At 45.7% G+C, this 24,019-nt stretch overlaps 2 protein-coding genes across 2 annotated transcripts; both read left to right on the top strand.

Moving 5' to 3' along the window:
* Positions 1-1,913: 1,913 nt before the first annotated feature.
* Positions 1,914-3,174, top strand: LOC116861119 (vomeronasal type-1 receptor 1-like). Its single transcript, XM_032847598.1, has 2 exons — positions 1,914-1,925; positions 2,218-3,174. The coding sequence occupies exons 1-2, from the start codon at positions 1,914-1,916 to the stop codon at positions 3,172-3,174; spliced, it is 969 nt and encodes a 322-aa protein (XP_032703489.1).
* A 6,352-nt stretch (positions 3,175-9,526) lies between these two features.
* LOC116861118 (zinc finger protein 80-like) lies at positions 9,527-16,392 on the top strand. The gene is made up of 5 exons (XM_032847597.1): positions 9,527-9,541; positions 9,656-9,799; positions 13,954-14,080; positions 15,353-15,832; positions 15,917-16,392. Exons 1-5 carry the CDS (start codon positions 9,527-9,529, stop codon positions 16,390-16,392), a joined length of 1,242 nt encoding a protein of 413 aa, XP_032703488.1.
* Positions 16,393-24,019: the final 7,627 nt, after the last annotated feature.

Here is a 24,019-nt window from a genome sequence, read left to right as displayed (position 1 = left end):
TCCATTTATAAGACTCTTCTTTGTCAAGCAAAAAAAATCAATAATATTCTGACCAGACACCCTGTCAGAAGAGCAAGAGGCAGTGAATTCAGAGCCTCCCCTGGGCTCCAGAGAACCCCTATGATCAGCGGAAATGATGAGTCTTTGTTGCTTTCAAATTGCTGAAGGTCCTCAGGGGCCAGTGAGATGGGTAGCTCAGCAACGTTGTAATTGTCAGGTTCTCGGTTTTGAGCAAATATTTTAAATTCTCACAGCAAATTTTACTGACACATGTTTTTATCATTACACTTCATTTTGTGATTCTTCTTGAAGATGATTCCTGGTTCTTTCTTTATCCCTTCTCTTACTTTGCTTCACTTGTCCTTGTTTTGTAACTGATGTTCATTACACTAGTGATTTCCTATATTTTTCATTTCAACCTTAAATGGTGTTATAACATTGTCATTTTCATATGAATATTTGTAACAAATCCATGTATGGGTAAAATTTAAGTAAATATTCACTATGAGATACTAACTCCCCCCTCCCTCCCATAATCCTCAACTCTTGGAAAGACCATTACTGCTTGGGGTGCCTGGGGGGCTCAGTAGGGTAAGTGTCCGCCTTCATCTCAGGTCAGGATCCCAGAGTCCTGGGATCAAGCCCCACAGCAAGCCCCATCTCTGCTCAGAGGGGAGCCTGCTTCTCCCTAGACCTCAGCCTGCCACTCCCCTTGCTTGTGCTCTCTCTGTCAAAGGAATAAATAAAATCTTAAAAAGAAAAAAAGAAAGAATATATCCTGGAAAAAACTCTGTAGAATCAGTTCTGCTATGATGCAATGCTTATGCTCCTGAAAACCACCGTGATATACAGGATCCAAAATAAAATCGCAGAGCTTATTGGGACACCAGAAAATTCTATCAGTGAAACATAGAAAAGAAGATAGAAGCCTACTACACAGAGCAACACAGTTTTGCACATTTTAAGTATTTTAGAAATACACAAATACTGTAATAAATATGACACTTTACTTTAAAAAGCTGAAATTTGCATGTGGATGTCAGTGTCAGAGGGATTATGACTTCTGAGTTATTGTGAAGTGGTGGAGAGCGATGGGCAAAACAGGTGAGGGGAATCAAAAGGAACAAACTTCCACTTACAAAATAAATAAGTTACGGGAGGCTGACAAACGGTATGGTAATCAGAGTTAATAATATTGTATTGTACATTGGAAAGTTTTTAAGAGAGTAGATCTCATAAGTCTCATCACAGGAAAAAAAATTTGTAACTATGTATGGTGCCGATGTTAAGTAGACTTATTGTGATCATTTTGCAATATATACAAATATAAAATCATTATATCACTCTCCTGAAACTGACATAATGTTGTATAACAATTATACCTCAGTTTAAAAAAACCACATAAATAAAATCAGGCAGAAAGGGGTAGCACCAGATGTGGGTGTCTGAGGCATCCTGCACAGTCACCTGAGATGCTTGGTAGATGTTTTAAATTCCTGTGTAGTGTGCTCCAGCTGAGGGCGGTTTTCTGCATTTATCCAGTCTTTCTGACAGATGAAAAACACCCATAAGCAGACATAAAATTTGCTTTATGCTCACGATGTTTCCTAATTTCTCGGTCATGTTGGAAAAATGACTGAAACAATACTGACTGCCTCGCTATACAGAGACCTCCCGTCCTCCTCGCCACAGCTGTTGAGAACTGAGGCAGTCGTGCCCTCATTCAGTCACCCAGAAACTTACAGGTGGGCACTGAGGTTATTTCTTTTGTTTGTTTCATTCATTTGGCAGAGTTTTCTTTCTCTTCCTTCTTTCTATTTTAATGGATTTTATTTTTTCATTGAAATGTATTTGACATAACATCGTGGGAGTAAATGTGTATATGTTAATTTGATACATTTATATATTGTAATATGATTGCCATTGTAGTGATAATTAGCACCTTCATCATGTTATATAATTATCCTTTCATTTTAGTTATTGGAATAATTAAGTTATAGTCTCTCAGCAACTTTTATGATTATCAGAGGCTATTTCTAATCCATTCATCAGTGAATTGCCTTTGCATACACACCAAAAAAGCATAAAATGTTAATATCCATTTAAAGTGAGAAAAAAAGTTTTAAAATAAGTGCTGAAAAATACTCTGCATAGGGTTGACAAGACATTTATTTCTGATTTTTTCCCTCTCATTTTTCTGGCTTCAATTAAAATCAGCCCCTAGATACTGATGCAATGGGTTCTGGCAAATTGGAATTGGGAATTATCTTTGTCATTCACACTGGCGTTGGGATCCTAGGAAATTCATCCCTTCTTTGTCTTTACACTTTCTCTTTGCTCACTGGACACAAGTTGAGACCTACAGACTTGATTCTCAACCAACTGGTCCTAGCCAACTCCGTGGTCCTTTTCTCCAAAGGGATCCCTCAAACAATGGTAGCTTTTGGATCCCAATATTTCCTGAATGACGCTACCTGTAAACTTATCTTTTATTGTTACAGAGTGAGCACTGGGGTTTCCTTCCACACTCTCTGTCTCCTCAATGGCTACCAAGTTATTAAACTGAACCCTAGTATTTGTAGGTGGGCGGAGCTCAAGATTAGATCCCCAAAGTTCATTGGCTTCTGCTGTTTCCTCTGCTGGATACTACATCTCTTGATAAATTCTTTTATTCTTGTAATAATGAATGGTCCATCCAATAGCAAAAACCTTAGTGTGAGAAACAATGGACAGTGTTCCTGGAATGAGGAATTGAGATTTAAAATATTAAATACAGTCACATATTTTTTCCTTGACTTTCTGAGTTTGGGCTTCATGGTGTGGGCTAGCAGCTCCATGATCTTCATCTTGTTCAGGCACAAGCAGCAAGTACAGCACATTCACAACAGCCGCCTTGGCCCCAGAACGTCCCACGAGGCCAGAGCCACATGCACCATCTTGGTTCTAGTGAGCTTCTTTGCTACTTTTTATGCAATCAATGCTATTTTGGCGGTTTGGATGATTGTGGTTGCAAATCCAGGCCAGTGGAAAGTGAACAGCACTGGGCTCCTCTCATCCTGTTTTCCGGTACTCAGCCCCTTTGTACTCATGGTCAAGGACACTCGAGTCTCTCAGTTCTGCTTTGTCTGTAGGGCAAAGACAAACTGTTGTCCCAATCTGGTTTCCGTGCTATGAATTTGTTGTAATAGCATTTACTCATTCATTTAAACACTTGTGAACATTTTATTAACTACTGTTAATAAATAGGAAATTATGATGTCATGGCTTATAAGGCCAGGAAAAGCCCCTTGTCTTATAACAGAGGTGAAAATGAATACCACATACTTAAGTATACAAAGATTACTTACTCTGTTAGGATCTTCAAAGGAGAAATTCAGAGAATTTTAAAATAGTGTAAAAGAGGGGCGCCTGGGTGGCTCAGTCGGCTAAGCATCTGACTAAATCTCAGGCCATGATATTGGGGTCCTGGGATTGAGACCATCACATGTGGGGCTCCCCGCTCAGTAGGGAGCCTGCTTTTCCCTCTCCCTCCCTCTCTGCCCCTGCCCTATTCATGCCCACGTGTACGTGCTCTCTCTCAAATAAGTAAATAAAATCTCTTTTAAGAAGTTTTAAAAAGTAGGAAATTTCTAAGTTTCAGAAATTTTGAGAAATCTCTCACCTTGGGTCTTACAAAAATACATGCAAGGGTTTTTTAAACATATTTTTTAGTCATAATTGAGTCCAGTTCTTTCTGACAGAAAGAAAATCACCTGGAAAGATCCTATGGAGCCTCAAGGATTGTGAGAAATCCTGTGTGTTCAGATTGTCAAGAGGTGGGGGCTCCTGGGTAGCTCAGTGAGTCAAGCGACTGCCTTGGCTCAGGTCACGATCCTGGAGTCCTGGGATCTAGTCCCACATCAGGCTCCCTGCTCAGCTGGGAGTCTGCTTCTCCCTCTGACCTTCCTCCTTCTCATGCTCTCTCTCTCTCTCTTATTCTCTCTCTCTCAAATAAATAAAATCTAAAAAAAGGTAGATTGTCAAGAGGTGGGGAGAGCAGCAGACTACGAAATAAGAAAAGATGGTGATAGAAGGTTCTGAGTGAACACATAGGACAGGCCAAGAAACCTGAACATTTGTTAAAAAAAAAATAACAGGGGTGCCTGGGTGGCTCAGGTGGTTGGGTGACTGCCTTCGGCTTAGGTCATGATCCTGGAGTCCCCGAATCGAGTCCCACATGGGGCTCCCTGCTCAGCGGGGAGTCTGCTTCTCCCTCTGTCCCTCCCCCTTCTCATGCTCTCTCTCTCACAAATAAATAAATAAAATCTTTAAAAAAAAAAAACCAGGTCAGCATAGGAGTTCAAACTGTGGGTAAAAATTTCAGCTCTCCTTATTTAAAATTATTAATAATGTATTTAATTTTAAATTTATTTCCTTAATTAATAACTTTTTAAATATTATTACAGTTTAGGGGTGCCTGGGTGGCTCAGTGGGTTAAAGCCTCTGACCTCAACTCAGGTCATGATCCCAGGGTCCTGGGATCGAGCCCTGCGTCGGGCTCTCTGCTCAGCAAGGAGTCTGCTTCTCCCTCTCTCTCTCTCTGCCTGCTTCTCTGCCTACTTGTGATCTCTGTCTGTCAAATAAACAAATAAAATCTTTAAAGAAAATAAATATTATTACAGTTTAATTGCATCAAAAGGAATAAAATACCAAGGAATACATTTGACACTAAAATCTATAAGACAAAGTTGAAAGAAATTGATGAAAGAAATTGCCATATCTATTTATATATCATCTCTTATTTCAAATCATTTTATGGTATCTATTCCCAGTGATTCCCAGTTCTTCCCTTTTTCCTTTCTCTTATTTTTTGCTTTTTTAAGTTATAGTCCTATCATATATTTTTATTATATAGTGATTTCATAAATTTTGTCTTATTACTGTTAAATTAAAATGACTTCTATAAATATTTTGAGCTGACTCATCTCTATACAAAGTTAAAGTGAATATTCATACTGACACACTACCCCACTTCTCCTTCCTCATCTTCTCAATCCAGGGTAGGAATGCCATCTACAACTGATGAAGATTCTTCCAAAAGTTTATAATTTAACTACAAATACTGCGCAGAGTCTCTCTTAAATCCCCTCTGCTTGCCTTCTTGTTGAGAAAATTTTTCCTCTGAATTCCCCTCTCAGAATTTACTAACCATTTCCCATGAATCACATAGGATCTCTGCCAGTGGGGTCAGTGTTTTCACCTCCAGCAGCTTCCACTGAGGAAGTAACAGTGGCCCTGAGTCTTTCTTCTTCCCAGCCCTTGACACAATAGCATCCATTTCCTGATACATCACACTAAAGCTGTGATAGTCAGCCAGTGCTCAGCCCACAGGTGAAAGGGCAAGGGAAGGATCAGGGAAACGAATGGTCACATGAAAGAAATGGAGTCAATTGTGGGAATTTAAGGGGTCAGAGGTGATCACAGAATTAAGTGCTGACATCTCTTTTATCGGTGGCTGTCCTTGATCCAGTATATCACCCCAGGTTTGGGAATTGTATTGTGGATTTGGAAATTATTGTGCTGCCTGGACACCAGAACTGGGTTTTTGAGAAAGGAAAGGAGAGGGAGGATGTGTAAGTGAGGAAGGTGAGTAATCAGGTATCTGATACTCCTTCTACCAACCTTCAGAAGTCAGGCTGGTTTCTAACTCTGTTATATGGCAACACAATTTTGTAGTGTAGTGACTGTAATTGGGTGTCTAGTCAACAATGAGACTATGTATCCCTGGCTCAGTTCAGTGAAAACCAGTTTATAGTCCTGGAGGTCCCTTCCAAGCCTGAGGAATTCAGCTCTCTCCCATTTAGCATATTTCTAATGTTAGGAGCTCAAGTACCCAGGAGGAAATAGAATCACTCTCTACTTAATGGTACACACTCATTCTTCTTGTTTGTGACTTCACCTTATAGAAGAATCTCCCTGGGGCACCTGGGTGTCTCAGTCAGTTAGGTGTCTGCCTTCGGCTCGGGTCATGACCCCACCCCCTGGGAGTGAGCTGCACATCAGGCTCCCTGCTCAGCAAGGAGTCTGCTTCTGCTTCTCCCTCTGCCTCTCCCCCAGCTTGTATTGTCTCTCTCTCTCTCTCTCTCTCTCAAATAAATAAATAAATAAATAAAAATCTTTAAAAAATAAAAGAATCTCCCTGTCTCCAGGAGACCTATCTAGGGTGGGATCTTGCTTCTTCAAGAATTAAGATTTTCTTACTTCCTTTACCTGGGTTAGAGGTCTCATTCTCCACCCTGTGCTTTCTTTTGGACTTGCAATGAGCCTTCCAGGAAACATGGGCTGCAAGTTAGCAATCCATAGAGTGCTTTCCTATTCGTAACCAGCTTCAGAGTCTTATACTACTGCACTAATAGCAATAATGATTTTCAGACCCTTCCATATTTTAAAGACCGTATTTTAAATACTGTATTTATTGTCACCCCTTTAATCCTCATTCTTACTTTTCAATCCTTGAACAGCCAAAACACTCAAACCATGTCATTTCAAAAGCACCTGGGCAACTTGTTATCAACACAAATGCTTAGGTCCTTTCGTACCTCAGTCACATTGGGGCATCTGTGTTCTTATTTCCCCAGTGATCCTGATGTATCTTCAAGTTTGAGAACACCTGCACTAGGAAGAAATGCCAAAATTACCTAGTTTTACACTAGGTAGTTGTAAAACACAACCATTAGAGATCCACCACAGACATAAAGTCACACAACAGAGAACACCATGTACCCTGCTCATCAGGGATTGACCAGAGAGACAGGCACTCCCCGACAAAGATAGTCACCATCACATTCTAACCCTCCTCTAAAATTGCAGAGCTTTGTTCATATCAGGATGCATTTAAGCAAGTTTTCTTGATTTTCCTTGCTCATCTTATTATGGGAAAGAAACTTTAATATCCTGGATATACTTCACATGATTAATATTTTAGTTTATTTTAATTAATATTTTATTTTAGATTAATATTTTATTTTATTTTAGATTATTTTATTTTAGATTAATATTTTATTTTAGACATGTGTCCTGTCTGAGGTTAGGTTTTATAGAAGCAGAAGCTGGCACAGAGTTCAATGACGTGTGGTTATTAAGGAGAAATTATCAGGAAAAATGGAAGGGCAAGGACTGAGAATGAGGCAAGGGAAGGAGCCACACAAGGGTGTGGCCTCATCTGGCATCTCCATCAACCTGATCTCCCATACAGCTCTAGAGTGTAAATGACACCACAGGTGGTCCTAGTTTGAGACATAGGAACACTCCTCTCATCAAGCAGTATTTAAATACTCCCCAGCTAAACTGCTTCTGTGTTTACTTTTCTTAAAACACTGGACTTAGCTATAACTGCAGAAATCCATATATGAGATATTTTGCCTTGTATTATTTCTGAACATTAATTTCCTCTTCTGTTGAGGAGTCTGGATTGCAGACTATGAGCATTCTAGAAATCAATCTATCAGTAAATCAAAATGCTGAAATTTTTTTACAAAAAAACCCCCGAGTTCTACATTGAAATATCTACAGTCTGCCTCGTTTGGATATTTAATAGATTCTAAAACAAAATATATTCAAAAGTGAGATCCGGGGCACCTGGGTGGCTCAGTGGGTTAAAGCCTCTGCCTTCAGCTCAGGTCATGATCCCAGGGTCCTGGGATCGAACCCCGCATCGGGCTCTCTGCTCAGCAGGGAGCCTGCTTCCCTTCCTCTCTCTCTCTGCCTGATTCTCTGCCTGCTTGTGATCTCTGTCAGTCAAATAAATAAAAAAATCTTTAAAAAAAAAAATTAACTGGGCACCTGGGTGGCTCAGTGGGTTAGGCCGCTGCCTTCGGCTCAGGTCATGATCTCAGGGTCATGGGATCGAGCCCCACATCCGGCGCTCTGCTCAGCGGGGAGCCTGCTTCCCTCTCTCTCTCTGCCTTCCTCTCTGTCTACTTGTGATCTCTTGTCTGTCAAATAAATAAATAAAATCTTTAAAAAAAAAAAAAGTGAGATCCTACTATTTCCAAGCTCCTCCATCTGCACCACCACCACCACACCTCCCCATCTCAGGTAAGGACAAATCCATCCCTCCACCTGGGACACAACTCTGGAGTCCTCCTTGAGTAAGCTGACACAGAAGGTGACTAGTGTAGGAGAAGCCACCTTCTGACCTGAGGACGCGGAGCAGTGTAACCACAAGCATGTAAAACTTCTCAGGAATAAAGGTGCTATGCAAAGGGAACGCAGAGCACCTTCTCAAGGTGGATTTTTACTGAATTGATGTTAATGCACAGCACGAGGCGATTGGTAACATCCTGCATAATTTTGCTAGTAGACTAAAACTGGTAGGGAGCAATTTACTTTCCACAAACGGGTTTCAGAGACAATTTCAATTCCCCCGGTAGATAGTATCATTGCAATTACAGCAAACAGATGGAGATCAAGAAGACCCACTCATCCCGGGGTTCAGATGGTCACTTTCTACACACTCCCAGACCATGACCGTCACGTTCACCATCCCAACGGAAAAGGAAACCTGGCAAATACCTCTCCCTTTCAAATAGACCTCAGGTGTCACACCACTGAAAGAAACAGGTTACGCCTCGAAATGCGGGGTAAGAATTTCCCCATTGTGAGATGGTGCTGCTCGCTGGCTGGGATAGGGATTCAGTCCGCGAGTATGCAGGCAGGGGAAAAACGGATTTTCTGAGGGAAAAGGAGACAGTGCTCTCCCCACTTGATGAAAAGCTGTCCGAGAGTCCCCCCTCTCCCCTTCAACTTGCGCCCCAGAAGCGTTTTCCCTGTGGTCCCTGACCACTACTGCATCCCACAGAACTGACTCTCCAGCTTCAGTCTCCCTGGAACCGAAGAGCAGCAAAGGCTGTTGGTTAGCTCTGATCTCCGAGGGGTGGACTCTGCGTGGTGTCACCGTCCACCGCGTCCTTTCAGGAGCCGGGCAGACTTCGGGCACACACGAGACAACACATGCAAGCATTTCCCTCAATCAGAGAAGCCGCGCCCCAGAAACGCAGCGGTGGCGGGTTAAGAAGCGAAGAAGCCCCATCCCACCCCCAGAGCCTGGTGACGTCATTTCCCAGAGGCCCTCAGGCAGGCATCGCGGGTCTCGTGAGGTGATTTCTAGAAGAGCGCCCCTTGCGGCAGCAGGCAGAGCTGCGGGAACCTTATCACCCAGCAGGCTCAGCGGCAAGAGGCGGTAGCGCTGGGCCAATCACAGCACAGAGCTGGGATCCCGCGTTCCGCGAGAGCTACGGCGCGGTCCTCGTGGAGGTTGTGTAGGGCGGTCCCAGGTCTGCTCGCGAGGTCGCAGCCTCGGGACCCTCAGTGGGCTTGAGGCCGCGGGCCAGGGAGGCTTCAGAAGAGGCGTCGTGTCCCCTTGCCCTGTGGCAGAGCTGAGGGTGTGTGAGGCGGCTCAGCGGAGCCCTTGGGACCCTCCACGGCCTCCTGCCTCCCGCAGCACCCGGTCCACGCATAGGGTCCCGCGGAGGCGTCAGATGAGCCGATGGACCCGGCACAGGTGAGTGGACGACCCCTCAGGCCCTGTGGACCCTCAACAATGCAATCCCAGCGCCTCCATATGGAAGATAGCGTTGTCTTGTGTCCCGTTGTGCCTGGGGGCCCACCTTGATAGGTTCCCAGCTCTGTGGACCAGCGAGGTGTGGAGGGCTGTCCCAGGCACGTGCACCAAGGGGTGCGAATGCGGGGAGGTGCGGCCGAGCTGCGCGGAATCGCAGCTCTCCATTCTGCCTGGTGGGAGGACGGCACCAAGATCGGGGTCAGGGCTGAAATGACAAGCCGAGGAACCGGGCCTCTTTGGGGTTTGTGGGAGCCCTGGAGGATTTGGAGGAGAGGAGGAACGTGCTTTGGGTCAAGTCTTTTTTTTTTTTTTTTTAAGATTTTATTTATTTGACACAGAGAGAGCGAGATCACAGGTAGGCAGAAAGGCAGGCAGAGAGAGAGGGAGAAGCAGGCTCCCTGCTGAGCGGAGAGCCCGATGTGGGGCTCGATCCCAGGACCCTGAGACCACGACTGGAGCCGAAGGCAGAGGCTCAACCCACTGGTGCCCCAAAGCACTCTGCAGCCTCCCCGTCGGGAAATCGAACCCCGTCTCCCGCGTGACAAGCGGGGATACTCACCACTATACTAAGGAGGACTGTCTCTTGGGTCAAGTCTTAATAGGATTTCTCTATCTGTGGAGGGGAGACGAGGCAGGGACAGCAGGAAGGAGGCTCCCTGCAGTCCGCAAATAGTACCTGGAATACTCTGTTCCCCATGTCACCCTCAGCCCCCTCGCAGTCACAGCATGTGTCACAGGTGTGCAAAACAGGTTACAAAGCCGACAGCCTGGGTTCAGCTCCGTGTTCTGCCACTGCACCGCCGTGGGACAGTCCGCTTCCTTGTCTGTGAATGTGCCAATTGCAGTTCTTCCCTCTGGGGTCCTGGTGACAGATGTGGGAGGCAGAGTGTGAAAGGTAGTACAGTGCATGCAGGGAATGCTCAGTAAATGCTGGTCGTGGCCATTCATTTCTGTGATCTTTGGGGTCCAAGGAGGCCTTTGCTCTGGTCTTGTCCTCTTGGCAATGTGGTGAGAGAGAAATGCGGCTTCTCAGAATCCCCCCGTCCCTGCTCCGTCTGAGTGAACCAAGCTTCCGGAAAGAGCTCATTAGCAGTGTAGAGGCTTCAGGAGGCATTCTGGCTATGCCCTTCCCAGGGCTGTGACCTTGAGTAAGTCTCCTCAGTGCCTTTATCTTCCATCTCTTTGGGTCAGTGGGAATACTGGCATTTCCTCCCTGTGGCTCGAAGGGGCCAGAGAGGGCAAATGTGTGATATGTGTCCTCCAGTGTCCAACACTGCCCAGGTAGCATCACTCTGGACACTGTTCTCAGGGAGCAGAGCCCCTTGTCCTGCGATGATCTTAGGGGCTTACCCCAGGGGAATCCTGCCCTGGGGTTTCCCTTGTCTCAGGCTTGTATGCAGCGGAAGACTAGGGTAAGAAAGCCTAGGGGCAGACTCACAGTGGGAGCAGTATTTTTAGAATCACTCCTTCTCTGCTGGGATGAAAAGGGCCTTCAGGCCCTGGGAGCCAGGAAGGTTACTGGATTCATCTTTGTAATTGCCATCTGTTTATTATGAGTAAAGCGGGCTTGCCACTTACAATGACAAGATTACTTTTCTGTTTAAGAAGTTTATTTTTATGTGAAGAGTAGATGCATTAAAGAGTCAGCGGTGGCAGTGCTGGGGCATGGTGTGGCTTTAAAGATTTTTTATTCATTTGACAGACAGAGATCACAAGTAGGCAGAGAGGCAGGCAGAGAGAGAGGAAGGGAAGCAGGCTCCCCGCTGAGCAGAGCGCCCAACGGGGGGCTCGAACCCAGGACACTGAGATCATGACCTGAGCCAAAGGCAGAGGCTTCAACCCACTGAGCCACCCAGGCGCCCCCATGGTGTGGCTTTAGACATGAATACACAACAGTGCCCAGGTATCTCCAGCATGTGCCCCCTCCCTTCTTTCCTGCCATTCCGGCGCCTGTCTGCAGCAAGGCCATCCCCAGCTTTCGTTTTAACAAGGCCCCATCTCTCTAATCCTGTCCTTTCTTCCCTTGGTCTCAGAAATCCTTATGCCATCGGCATCATTTTGCTCAGTTATTTAGTCCTTGTTGGTGATCTTTGTCCAGCGGGGGCTGTGATTGCTCTTCGCTACTAGGTCAGCGCCGTAACAGGACCTCGACAGCTAGTTGGAGAATGAGACCACCTCAGTGGGCTCTTGTCACACTTAGAATCTACATTCAACCACCCCCCTGCCGGCCTGATGCACCTGTCCCTGCAACTGCTCTGTGTCCTCCCACATGTCTTCCCTTTCCCCCATCTCACGGCCCTGCAGCTACGCCCTCCTCCACTTGCCGAGCTCTTGCCCACTTGCCAGTCTCTGCCAGGACACAGTCTCTGGAGCTCAGCAGGCATGCTAGTGCATTCCTCAGGCCTCTGCTCAAATGCCACTTCATCTTTCCAGTTCTAGCTAAAGTACCCCCTGAACTCACATGCTTGGGAGCTTGCATTTTTGTGCAGAGTTGAGTGCCAGGTTGAGCCTTTCCAGGGTGCTTGAGGAGCAAGGAGGAAAAATAAGAATAACCAAACATGGCTATGGCTGGATTTTACTGAGCCCTTGATTTGCTTTGAGGGACAGTTACTGTGTTCCATCTCATTCAGTTCCCGTCCCCTCAGGGTTAGGTGCTGTTATCATCCCTGCTTTACAGAAGAGGAACTGGAGGCTCAGAGACGTTAAGTTACCTACCCAAGGTCACGCAACTCTGAAGTAGTTGAACATCACATATTGTCCATTAACTACCAGAGCCTGTGTTTCCAACCCAGTAGGCTGGGGAGGCCCGAGGATGACACCTATATTAACCTTTGTGAGGTGGGCAGGGAAGAAGAAGAGCAAGAGGAGCCGTCCCAGATTAGGGAACCTCGTGGACGGAGGCAGTGAGGAGAGTTGTTTGAGGAGGCACCAGAGGGCCTTGTGATTGCCAAGCACCCCCCGCCACCTGCTGAGATGTGTCTTGGGAAGGGGAGCATGTGTGGTCATTTGCTGGATGGTCACCCCACCCTCACCAGGACACACATCACAGCCAGTCAGAGGCTGCTGCCTTTGTGGCATTGTTCTCAGCCACTCGGGTTCCCTGGTCCGTATGGTGTTCCTGACTCAGAGACACATGCTGTGAGGACTCAGGAAGGGAAAACTGAGTGTTAGCTCACTGCAGAATCTCCTGGGGCATCTGAGAAGGCTGGCGCGCCCGAGTGGGTGTGGGGAGATGGCCCAGGCCCTACCGCTCCCAGGATGAGTATCACCCTCTTTTGTTCCTCTTGCATGAGGAGGGTGAGGATGGCTGCGGTCTTCTGTCCATGTCCAAGGAAGAGTGGTCAGGGACAGCAGAAGTAGATTAACAGCAACTGTTACTAGAACTGCTTCACCTGGCGCGCGTGGGTGGGTTGGTCAGTTAAGCACCTGCCTTCGGCTCAGCTCATGACCTCAGGGCCCTGGGGTTGAGACCCACATTGGGTTCCCTGCTTGATGGAGAGTCTGCTTCTCCCTCTCCCTCTACCGCTCCTTCCACCTCCTGTTCATGCTCTCTCTCTCAAATAAATAATTTTTACTTTAAAAAAAAAAGTGCTTCACCTACAGTAATGGAGCAGCGTCAGGGTTACTACAGACCTGGGCCAGAAGGACCTAGGTTGAAATCCTACCTCCAGGGTGTAGACTGGGAACTCTCAGGTGACTCACTGTAACTTCCTGAGCCCCAACTCCCTGTGATGTGGAGCTGATGATGCCATTTATCTTCATGGTGATGGAAGGGTTAATACATGTACAGAGCACAGTCATGAGCCAGAGACTTGAGTGCTGGCTTTAGGAATGTTTTTCCTTGGATTCTCAAATAACCTGATAAAGTGAGAGAACTATTATACTGACAGGGGAAATCGAGGCTCAGAGAAGTGAAATGGCTTCCGTGAGGTACACAGCTCCAGAGCTGAGAACATTTCATCCCTTTACCAGAGCATGTGAAGCCCACAGCCCAGGGCAGGCACACAGGAAGGACCAGGGAGGTTTGGCTTGGGCTGCTGCTCTTCTGTTATTGGAATTATCGTGATTATTTATTTCCCTGTCCCTCTGATGTCCCAGACCACTTATCATCTGCCCCCATGGTCCTCGTGGGAATGTAATTGTCTGTGTCATTCTCCATTGTTTCCACCATGGAGGGCTTCTCTGTCAGCCATGTCTGCCTCCCTCTTAAGTCCAGCTCAGAGCTTAGCCTTCAAGAGGCCTCAATGATTCAGGGCTGGACCTCTGTACACCTTCACCAGACACTAAGTTGCCGGCTCTGGTCCCACCCAACAGCCATAAAGCACATAATGCTACTGTGTTTGACTTTCCAGGCACCGGTGACCTTCAAAGATGTGGCTGTCACCTTCACCCGGGAGGAGTGGGAATTATTGGACCTGCCCCAGAGGACACTGTACTGGAAGGTGATGAGGGAGACCTGCAGGCTCCTGGTCTCACTGGGTAAGTTTTCTCTTTGCCTCCATGCAGGGACGTGCAGCCTCCTTCTTGGTTTCTTCCTGTCTTTTGAGGCCTGGATGGTGGGGAAGGCCTTTAGAGCCACCTGCCATCCTTCCCACAGTCCCTGCCATGTTCTAGGCTGAGATGTGTCTGCTCTCCCTTTGTCTCCATCAGGAATCACTAAGATGGTAGCTCTTCCCTTTCTGATTTGTCAGATTTTTTTTTATATTCCTGATACTAACCTTTTACTCATTCTTTATGCTGCAGTTGTATTCTATTAGAGCTTAGCTTTTTAGAAATTTTCTTTAAAGCATCTCTTGATTAAAGAAACTCATATTTTATTTAGTCAGATCAATTTATCTTTTGTTTTATGATTACTGCTTTCCATGTCTTGCTAGGAAGTCTTTCCTTACACCAAGTTCAAGTTATATTCCTTTTCTGTTGCTTACCAAGAACTAACTTTGTGTATGACATGCAGTAGAACTGCAGTAACTTTTTCTTGCATGTGGGTTGTCAGGTTTTTAGCTCCATTTGTTATATCGCCCTTTCTTCTGCCACTGACCCACTGTGCCATGTCCACAATCAGTGAAAGCTGTGTGTATCCCTGAGTCTATTTCTGAGCACCGTGGTGTCCTGCTGCTAGTTTTCCTTATGGCTCTGCCAGTACCATGCTGTCTCGATGTCTATACTTTCATCATAACCCTAATACTGGGAGGGCAAGCCCCATCTCATTATTCTTTTTCCAGTGACATTCTTGGCCCTTAACTCTTGCATATAAATTCTAGAATCAGCTTGTTGAGTTTCATGGAAAATCTTATCTTGTTATCTGGACTGGTGGTGAATTTACAGATAGATTTGAGGAGAGCTGACAACCTTGTTATTAACTTCTTCATTTGCATAGCTTCTCTTTAATATCTTGAAATATTTCAAATTTCTCTAGCTTTTGTCCATGTTTTAGTGCTCCCTGTGACATCCTTTGTTAGAACAAACACAGCACATGGTGTCATCATTTCTCTCCCCTCTGGATAGTGAGGAAGGGATTCTTCTCTGGTCCCTACCCCAGATTTTCCCCAAGGTTGTCCCTTTAAAGATGTCAAGAATCCAAGGACCAGCAAAAAGAAAAAAAAAAATCCAAACCTGAGTTTCAGAGATGTGAAAATCCATCAGGTATCAGTGGCCCTGTTTCCATCTTCTTTTTCCCACTGGCTTAGTGAGTTTGTTCCTTGTATGTTGGCATTGCTAATGGGCCTCTTTTGTGCATTGGATTCCCTTCAGATGACAAGGCAAAAACCAATACTACAGAGCCTTCTGCTTCTCCACCAGCCTTGTTTGAGGGATGCTCGCCCCACAGGTTACTGACTGAGGAAGACTCCAGTGTTTCCACATTGGGAGAAGCCAGGGAACAAGAAAGACCATCAGAAAAACAGGGAGAGCACATAAGGACAGGGACAGTCCCCTACAAGGAAACCCGCCCTGAAAAGGTGAACCCTGAGTGTGATGATTTGGTAACAAGTAAAAATCTGGGCAGAAATGATTTACAGGAGCAGGTCTCTCCAGGAGATGGTCTCCTGGAGTGTGAATCACATAGATCAAGGAAAGACACCTTGATTCATGGAGGGAAGAAATCCTACAAATGCAAGGAATGCGGGAAAGAGTTTATCAAGAATCATTTCCTTCTTCAACATCAGTGGATTCACACTAGAGTAAAACCCTATAAATGCAAAAGGTGTGGGAAGGCCTTTCTCAAGAAGGCAGATCTCACTGGACACTATAGCATTCACATTAAGAAGAAGCTCTATGAGTGCATCGAGTGTGAGAAGGCCTTCAGCCGCAGGTCACACCTCACAGAACACCAGCGGGTTCACACTGGGGAGAAGCCCTATGTGTGCATCGAATGCCGGAAGGCGTTCAGCCGCAGGTCACACCTCACGGAGCACCAGCGGATTCACAGTGGAGAGAAGCCTTATGCATGCAGTGAATGTGGAAAGGCCTTTGCCCGCCACTCTGATTTTATACGGCATAATAGAACCCACACTGGAGAAAAACCCTTTGAGTGCAAAGAATGTGGGAAAGCCTTTTGTAACAGCTTTTCTGTAACTCGGCACATGAGGTGTCATTCTGGGGAGAAGCTCTATGAGTGCCGTGAGTGCGGAAAGACCTATAGCTACAGCTCAACCCTCACTACTCATAAAAAGATTCACAGTGGAGGAAAATCCTACAAGTGTAAGAGATGTGGGAAGGCCTTTGACCAGAAGGCAGGCCTCAGTCAACATCAGAGAACTCATACTGAGTTCTTCTTAAACAGACCTTTTTAAAGTATGGCAGTGGCAAAGTGTTTGACCGGAGGGAGAATGTTACTTGGCATCTGAGAGTTCATACCCAAGGCTTCCCTGCATACTGTGTGTGTTTCATACACATGCAGTTTGTGCTATGCCTGCAACGTTACCTTTACCTGCTGCTGACCCCTGGCACTACAGAGACTGGAGGCCAGTATCCCAAAATGCGACGTGGTTCTCAGTAGAGGGACATTCTTTCCACGCATGAGAGTTCTTTACTGTCACGTGACCTGCAAAGCGACCTGGCCTCACTTTGTCCCATAGCAGAAGCAATGTGCTTTGCAGATGAAGGGCCCTCCTCCCTCATGGTCCATTGTCTCCCCCATCTAACTTTGTTTCCATGGGCTTGCTGGTGTGATGGGCAGGAGTCACAAGAACCCCATCCTTCGTGCCCATTAACCCACATGTACCTTGTGTCGTGGAAATACACGGGTGGCTGAGACACGGCCTTGCTGTCTGGAAGGGAAGAACATGTGGTAACACAGAGGGGTGGTGTAGCAAAGCTGCTATGACAGTAATGTGCCTGGACTCCTTATGTGGCATAATCAGGGTCAACACTTAGGCATGGAGGACAGATGTCCATTGGGAAGAGTGGTCCAGTGGCTGAGGGCTTGGGTCCTTGGGACACTTGGAATTCTAGCACTTCCAAGCTGTGCCCATCACCATCTGGGTGACCTCAGTCATGTCATTTCCCCACAGGCCTTTCTTGTATAAGTGGGAAGATGTAGGTTCACTGTCAAGCATGGACCGAGGAGCAGACAGTACACAAAGGGTGACAGCATGCAGACCCATATGGGATGGAGGAGCCCTGGCCATGTTCAACAATGAGGAAGAACATTTTTGGCAAAGGGAACAGCATGTGTGAAGACATTGAAGCCGGCAAGAACTGGCCTTATTAGAGGAAACAGCTGAATGCCAGTGTGTCTGGAGGAAATGAGTGGTGATCAGTAAGACAAGAGAGAACAGGGCCAGATGCACAGGGCTTTGTGGATTTTATTCTGAGTGTCCTGGGAGGCTGAGGAAGGGTTTCAGCAGGGAAGTAGCATGATCTTGTCTCTGAATTTACCCTTGGCTGCTGTGTGGAGAGTAGACTGAAGGGGGAAAAATTGATGTGGGATAGAGAGATGAGGCCACTGGGTGGTCTAGGAGTGCATTGTCATTGGACTGGCCCACAATGGTGGCATTGTAGTTGGTGGGTAGAAGATGACTTGGGACATGTTAGGAGGCAGAGCCAATAAGACATGTCCATAATTGGGATGATGGGGGAGCCGTAGGGAATGACTTTCCCTCCTCAGTGAAGAATGAGCCCTTTGCATCCTTGGGAATGTGACATGGCCTGTCCTTGTATTCTAGGTTTTCAGTCAGCACCTAGTTTGTTGAGTGAGCAAGTGAAGCTGAAGACTCCCTTTCTTGGACAGAAAAAGGCAGGACTCTTTCTCCCCTTGATGGTTAGATGGGCAGTGAATTTGCCATGGCTTTATTTCTCTGATGCTGTGGGGCCCTGGCCCTGCCGCTACCCAGATTGGTTGAATTTGGGCAGGAAGCCATGCAGGGCTGGTGAGCACCCTTCTCGGCTGTGCTTCTTACTAGTGGCCATGACAGTGTAACTCAGGGACTTTTTGGGTTCTTGGTTTCTTCCTCTGTAAAGTGGGTGATCTAATATCCTTTGTGAGTCTCAGCTTCATTACCTATGAAACAAGAGTGTTGACTGACGCACCTCACCAAGTGGTTACGCAGGTTAAAGGATAGTGTTGTATAGTACCTGGTGTCAGATTTGTGGGTATTCTTAAATGTTAGCTGTTGATAGAATTATTTTCACTATGGTGTTAACCCCTTCATGCCATCCTGTTCCTTTTGCATCAGGGGATTTGTTTGTAAAAATACACTGCAGGTGTTGATGATGTCTCAGCTGATTTTAGACCTTTAGAAGCTTGATCATAGATTCTGGTGACCGTGAGCATAAGGTCTTTGTTCCCCAGCAACCAAAGCCAGGACATTCTTTGCCCCTGGTTTCTTTCCCTGGTAGAGATGGGGTGGCTGAGGATGCAAGGAAATGTTAATTGTTCTTTGAATAGAAATTTGAAAACTGTCCTTGAAATTTATTAACGAAGATTAAGTACCTTGTGAAGAGGGGTTTTAACCATCAAAAAGTACTGACTGCTAATTTAATTTATTTCATACTTACCTAATGTAATATTTTACATATTTGGGTTTATATGTCCTGTTATTTTGTGGCTTTCTTTGCCTCACTTGTTCTTTTTCTGGTCTTTAAAAAAAACCTGTTACTTACAATCCAGATTTTTTTTTTAAATCTAGTTTAAAAAGCTTATTCTGTTTGTTATTGTTTAAGCTAAAATTTACAAACACTTAAAACAGTATAGCACAGACTTATTAATGCTTTTCCATCTTCCCAGGCAATATAAGGGACTTAGAAGATTAATATGTTCTATCTCAGTATATGTGTTGTTGAGATTATGAATCTTAATTCTATTAATCTGACTCCACAAGAAAATGTTATTCATGTTTAATGCAAATAATAAGCAGATGTACCAATCCACATATGTATTCCCCTCTTGGGTCCTCATTCCTTCTATCACTATAAATATTTCATCTAAGATTACTTTACAAAATTCTTAAGTATAACCTTTAGGATTTTATTTTGTGTGTATTAATCTTCCATTAAATTCCTCATTTTTGGTTTGAAATAGTCTTATTTTGTATTCTTTCTTGAAATTTTGACATATATAGAAATCTAGATTGGCATGGTTTTTTTCCTTCAGCTGATCCTTGAATGGGTCCTTCTGCAGTGTCACAGAACAATATTATATAGTGACAACTATATAATTATGTGTGTGGTCTTAAGAATAGAAGTATTAGGTGTGTCTGGCTGGCTCAGTCAGTAGATCGTGCAACTCTTGATCCCAGGGTTCTGAGTGTGAGCCCCAGCTTGGTTGTAGAGATTACTTAAAAACAAAAAAATAGAAATACTAACTAACATTAAGAAGGAGGCATGGAGGGGTGCCTGGGTGGCTTGGTGGGTTGAAGCCTCTGCTTTAGGCTGAGGTCATGATCCCAGGATCCTTGGATCAAGCCCCTTGGATCCGGCTCTCTGCTTGGCAGGGAGTCTACTTCCCCCTCTCTCTGCCTGCCTCTCTGCCTATTTATGATCTCTCTCTATCTCTCTCTCTGTGAAATAAATAAATAAATGAAATCTTAAAAAAAAAAAAAAAGAAGGCATGGAGTTTTGGGTTACCACCCAAAGGGTAGTAGTGCTGAATATGTAGGAAGAATAATAAAATGGATATCTGATGAATTGTACGAGGAAGTGGGTAGATGCTCTCCAATCTGGTTTTCCCTTTATGGACACACAGCTTTGTCTACATGAGCCATGTAAATGAGTTTTGGACAATGAAATACAGGCAGAAGTTATTAGGCAATTATATCTTCATTACGCTTTCTCATTTGTGTTCCTCCATGGGATATCTTCTCTAGCGTCTGTGATTTCAGTTTGCACACACCTCCCCAGGATTTAGCTGCAGGTTCAGGCATGGATTGGGGCCCTTCTGGATGCATTTTTAACATATTCCTGTGTGAGGTTAATGCTACTGGTTTGGGAAGTACTGGATTAGAGCACTATTTAATGTTAGTACACGATGATTCTGCAAGTTATCTTTATATCGCCTATTTTTAAACCTCTTAAATATTACTTTTTGTGTAGTATTGTTAACCATAGTCATCATGCTGCACATTTCATCCCCAGAGCTTATTTACGGTTTTTAAGTATAATTTTTTCCTCAGAGGTTGAAGAGGTTGCTTAAGGCCAGTAAGGAGAAGTCTCCCATTAGGGCTCACCCAGGATGGGGCTTTCGCTGGAGGTGGCCCCACAGCCCTTGCGTCTGGAGTCCTAAAGCAGTACTTCCCACGGTCCCTCTCAGTGCTATGTATGACAGTACATTCACAGCAGTAGTATGACGGCCAAGGTTGTCGGGACTGGGGAGGGCCCAGCCCAACCTGGTCACATGCAGGACAGAAACTACATTACCCAACAGGCTGTGCCCTGTGCGTGGCGGCCATCAGTCGTCCCATAAGAACCCAGGAGGTAGGTGTCCCCCCACCCTGCCTCCGAGGAAGCGGGTACGGACATTCCCATGACGTCATAGAGGCCGGGGCGGGGGGGAGTCTGTGCCTGTTTGCTGACGGTGGCGTGGAGAAGGGAAGGAGAGCAGGACCCCACCCCACCCCCACGCTTTTGCATGAGCTGTGCCAGCCTGGCCCCTCACCCCCCCAGACCCGCACCGGTCTCCAGCCCTCCGGCACCCGTGGCCATGGGGGCCTTTTCCAGGAGGCCGGCTGAGGCCGGGAGTGCGGTGGGCCGCGGTCACGCTCTGCTGTGGCCCGGCAGGGTGGGAGCAGATGCAACTCCCAGGGCCCCAGCAGCTCCTCCCAGTTTGCGTGGTGGGCCGGAGGCGGGCGAGTGGGTGCAGGTTGCAGGAACCCTGGGGTCCCAGAGGCCCGATATAAAGGTCCTGGAGCTCCTCGCCCTCCCCTGTGCCCACCTGAGTTTGGGCTCCTGGAGGCGTGTGGTGGTTGGCCCAAGACCCTCAGCCGAGACCAGCAGCCTGTCCCGTTCTGGAACCGCGGGGCACGGAGTGAGGTTTTCCCATCACGAGAGCCAGCACGGACATGCGCTTGGATGTGGTGCTGGGCGGGTCATTCCGCGAACACGCGTCCGCTCGGTGTCCGACGGCTCTGTGCGACCCGCTCGGTGTCTCGACAGCTCCGGGCGACCCGCTCCGCGTCTCTGACGGCTCCGGGCGACCCGCTCCGTGTCTGACGGCTCCGTGCCACCCGCTCCGCGTCTGACGGCTCCGGGCGAGTTCACAATTGTTCTGACTCCGTGGAAGATGCCTTTGGCAAGGTGACAGGGCGGTGTGGAATCTAGATGGCTTTGGGTGACGCGAAGTTTAACAGCATCACTTCTTCCATCTGTTAGCGCAGGACATCCTTTCACTGATTTGTAAGCTGTTAGTTTTCACAGATGCCCGAGGCAGGCTGAGAAAATTCCCATCTAATCCTCATTTGCCACGAGATTTTATCACAGGCTGGGTTTGAGTCTGTGAAATGCTTCCACAGTCTTCCATGGCTTTCATTTTCCCGGTAATACGGACTGCGTTAGACTCCGTTATTAGGTCATTCTGGCATACCTGATAAACCACACCAGGGTATGACTTATTGGGGCTTATATATGTGCATAGAAGGGTTCAATTTGCTAAAATTTTGTTAAACTTTTTGACTCCATTAGTTAACATACAGTGTTATATTAGTGTCAGGTATTCAATGTTGTGATTCCACAACTGCACACATCACCAAGTGTTCATTTTGACACGTGCACTCCCTAATCCCCCTCACCTGTTACCTCCCTCCCCTCTGGTAACCATCAGTTTATTCTCTATCGTTAAGAATCTGTTTCTTGGTTTGTTTTTTTTTTCCCCCTATTGTTTGTTTCTTAAATTCCTCATAAGAAGGGAGCCTGGGTGGCTTAATCGGTTAGGTGTGCCTTCTGCTCAGGTCATGATCCCAGGGACCTGGGATCCAGCCCTGCATCAGGATCCTCGATCAGCAGGGAGTCTGCTGCTTCCTCTCCTTCCACCCCCTCCTCAGCTTGTGCTCTTTTTTCTCTGGAGTTCTCTCTCAAATAATCTTTAAAAAAAATTCCTCATGAGTGAAATCATGTGGTAGGTCTTTTCCAGACTGATTTATGATGCCTAGCATTATACTCTGTCTCCATCCATGCCGTTGCAAATGGCAAGCTTTCTTTCTTTTTGATGGCTCAGTAGTATTCCATTGTATGTACCTATACCATATTTCCTTATCCATTTTTCATCCCGCGGACAGTTGAGCTGCTTCCATATCTTTTCTATTTTAAGAAATGCTGCTATAAACATTGGGGTTCATGTATCCCTTTGAACTAGTGTTTTTGTATCCTTTTGGCAAATATCCAGTAGTATGATTGCTAGATGGCAAGATATATATATATATATATATATCTATATATATATATTTTTTTTTTAGGGTACTTCTATTTTTAACTTTTTGAGGAACCTCCATACTGTTCTCCACAGTGGCTCCAACAGTTTGTATTCCCACCAAAGGCGCCTGAGAACTCCTTTCCTTCTCATCCTCTCCAGCACCTGTTGTTGCTTGTGTTGTTTGTTGTTTAGCCATTCTGACAGGGGTGAGGTCATATCCCATTGTAGTTTTGATTTGCTTTTCCCTGATAAGTGATGATAAGCAGCCTTTCATGTCTTTCTTGAAGATTTGTATGTCTTCTTTAGAGAAATGTCTATTCAGGTCTTCTGCCCATCTTTTAATTGGATTGTTTTCTCAGGGTTGGATTTGATAAGTTTGTTTTATATATATTGGATACTAACCCTTTATTGGATATGTCATATGCAGATATCTTCTCCCATTCTGTCAGTAGCCTTTTAGTTTTGTTGATTGTTTCTTTTGCTCTGCAGAAGCTTTTTATGTAGTCCCAGTTGTTTATTTTTGCTTTTGTTGTCCTTGTCTTAGGGGACCTACATACAAAAAAAAAGTTGCTTTCTCTTTTTTCTTTGTGTATTAGTGGGTTTTTTTTTTTAAGATTTTATTTATTTGTCAGAGAGAGATCACAAGTAGGCAGAGAGGCAGACAGAGGGAGAGGGGGAAGCAGGCTCCCCACTGAGCAGAGAGCCCAATGCAGTACTTGATTCCAGGACCCTGAGATCATGACCTGAGCTGAAGGCAGAGGCTTAACCCTCTGAGCCACCCAGGCACCCTGGGTGGTTTTTTTAGTATTTTATTTTAGAGAGCGAGCACTTGTAAGTTGGGGGAGAGAGGGAGAGACTCCTCAAGCACACTCCCTACTGAGCATGGAGACTGATGTGGGGCTTGATCCCTGGACCCTGAGACCATGACCTGGAGCTGAAATCAAGTTGGCTGCCCAGCTGACTGAGCCACTCAGGTGTCCCTAACAATTTTTTTTTTTTTTTAAGTAGACTTCACACTCAGCATGGAGCTCAGTGCGGGGCTTGAACTCATAACCCTGAGATCAAGACCTGGGCTGAGATCAAGAGTTGGACGCTCAACTGAGAGAACCACCCACATACCCCACATATTAGTGGTTTTTGATATGTGGTTACCATTAGGTTTGTATATAACATCTTCTGCATATAGCAGTCTATATTATTAAGTTGGTGGTCATTTAAGTTTGAAGCCATTCTTTACTCCTTCCCCCCTCCACATACACATTTTAGGTGTATGTTGTCATATTTACTAGTTTTGTGTTTCCTACCCTCATACTGTCACTTTTGGTCTTTCCTTTCCAAAGAGTCCCCTTTAGTATTTCTTGCATAACTGGTTTGGTGGTCATGAACTTCTTTAGTTTTTGTCTGGGAAACTCTTTCTCTCTCCTATTCTGAATGACAGTCCTGCTGGATAGAGTATTCTTGGCTGTAGATTTTTCCCATTCAGCACTTTGAATATATCCTACACACTCCCTTCTGATTTGGAAAGATACTGCTGAAAAATCCCAATAGACTCATGCGGTTGCATTAACTGTCTTCTT

The sequence above is a fragment of the Lontra canadensis genome, unplaced genomic scaffold (genome assembly GCF_010015895.1).
Source record: "Lontra canadensis isolate GAN:19392208 unplaced genomic scaffold, GSC_riverotter_1.0 scaffold191, whole genome shotgun sequence".
Taxonomy (NCBI): Eukaryota; Metazoa; Chordata; class Mammalia; order Carnivora; family Mustelidae; genus Lontra; species Lontra canadensis.
The sequence above is the reverse complement of the archived record's forward strand: the minus strand, read 5'-3'. Positions and strand labels throughout refer to the sequence as shown.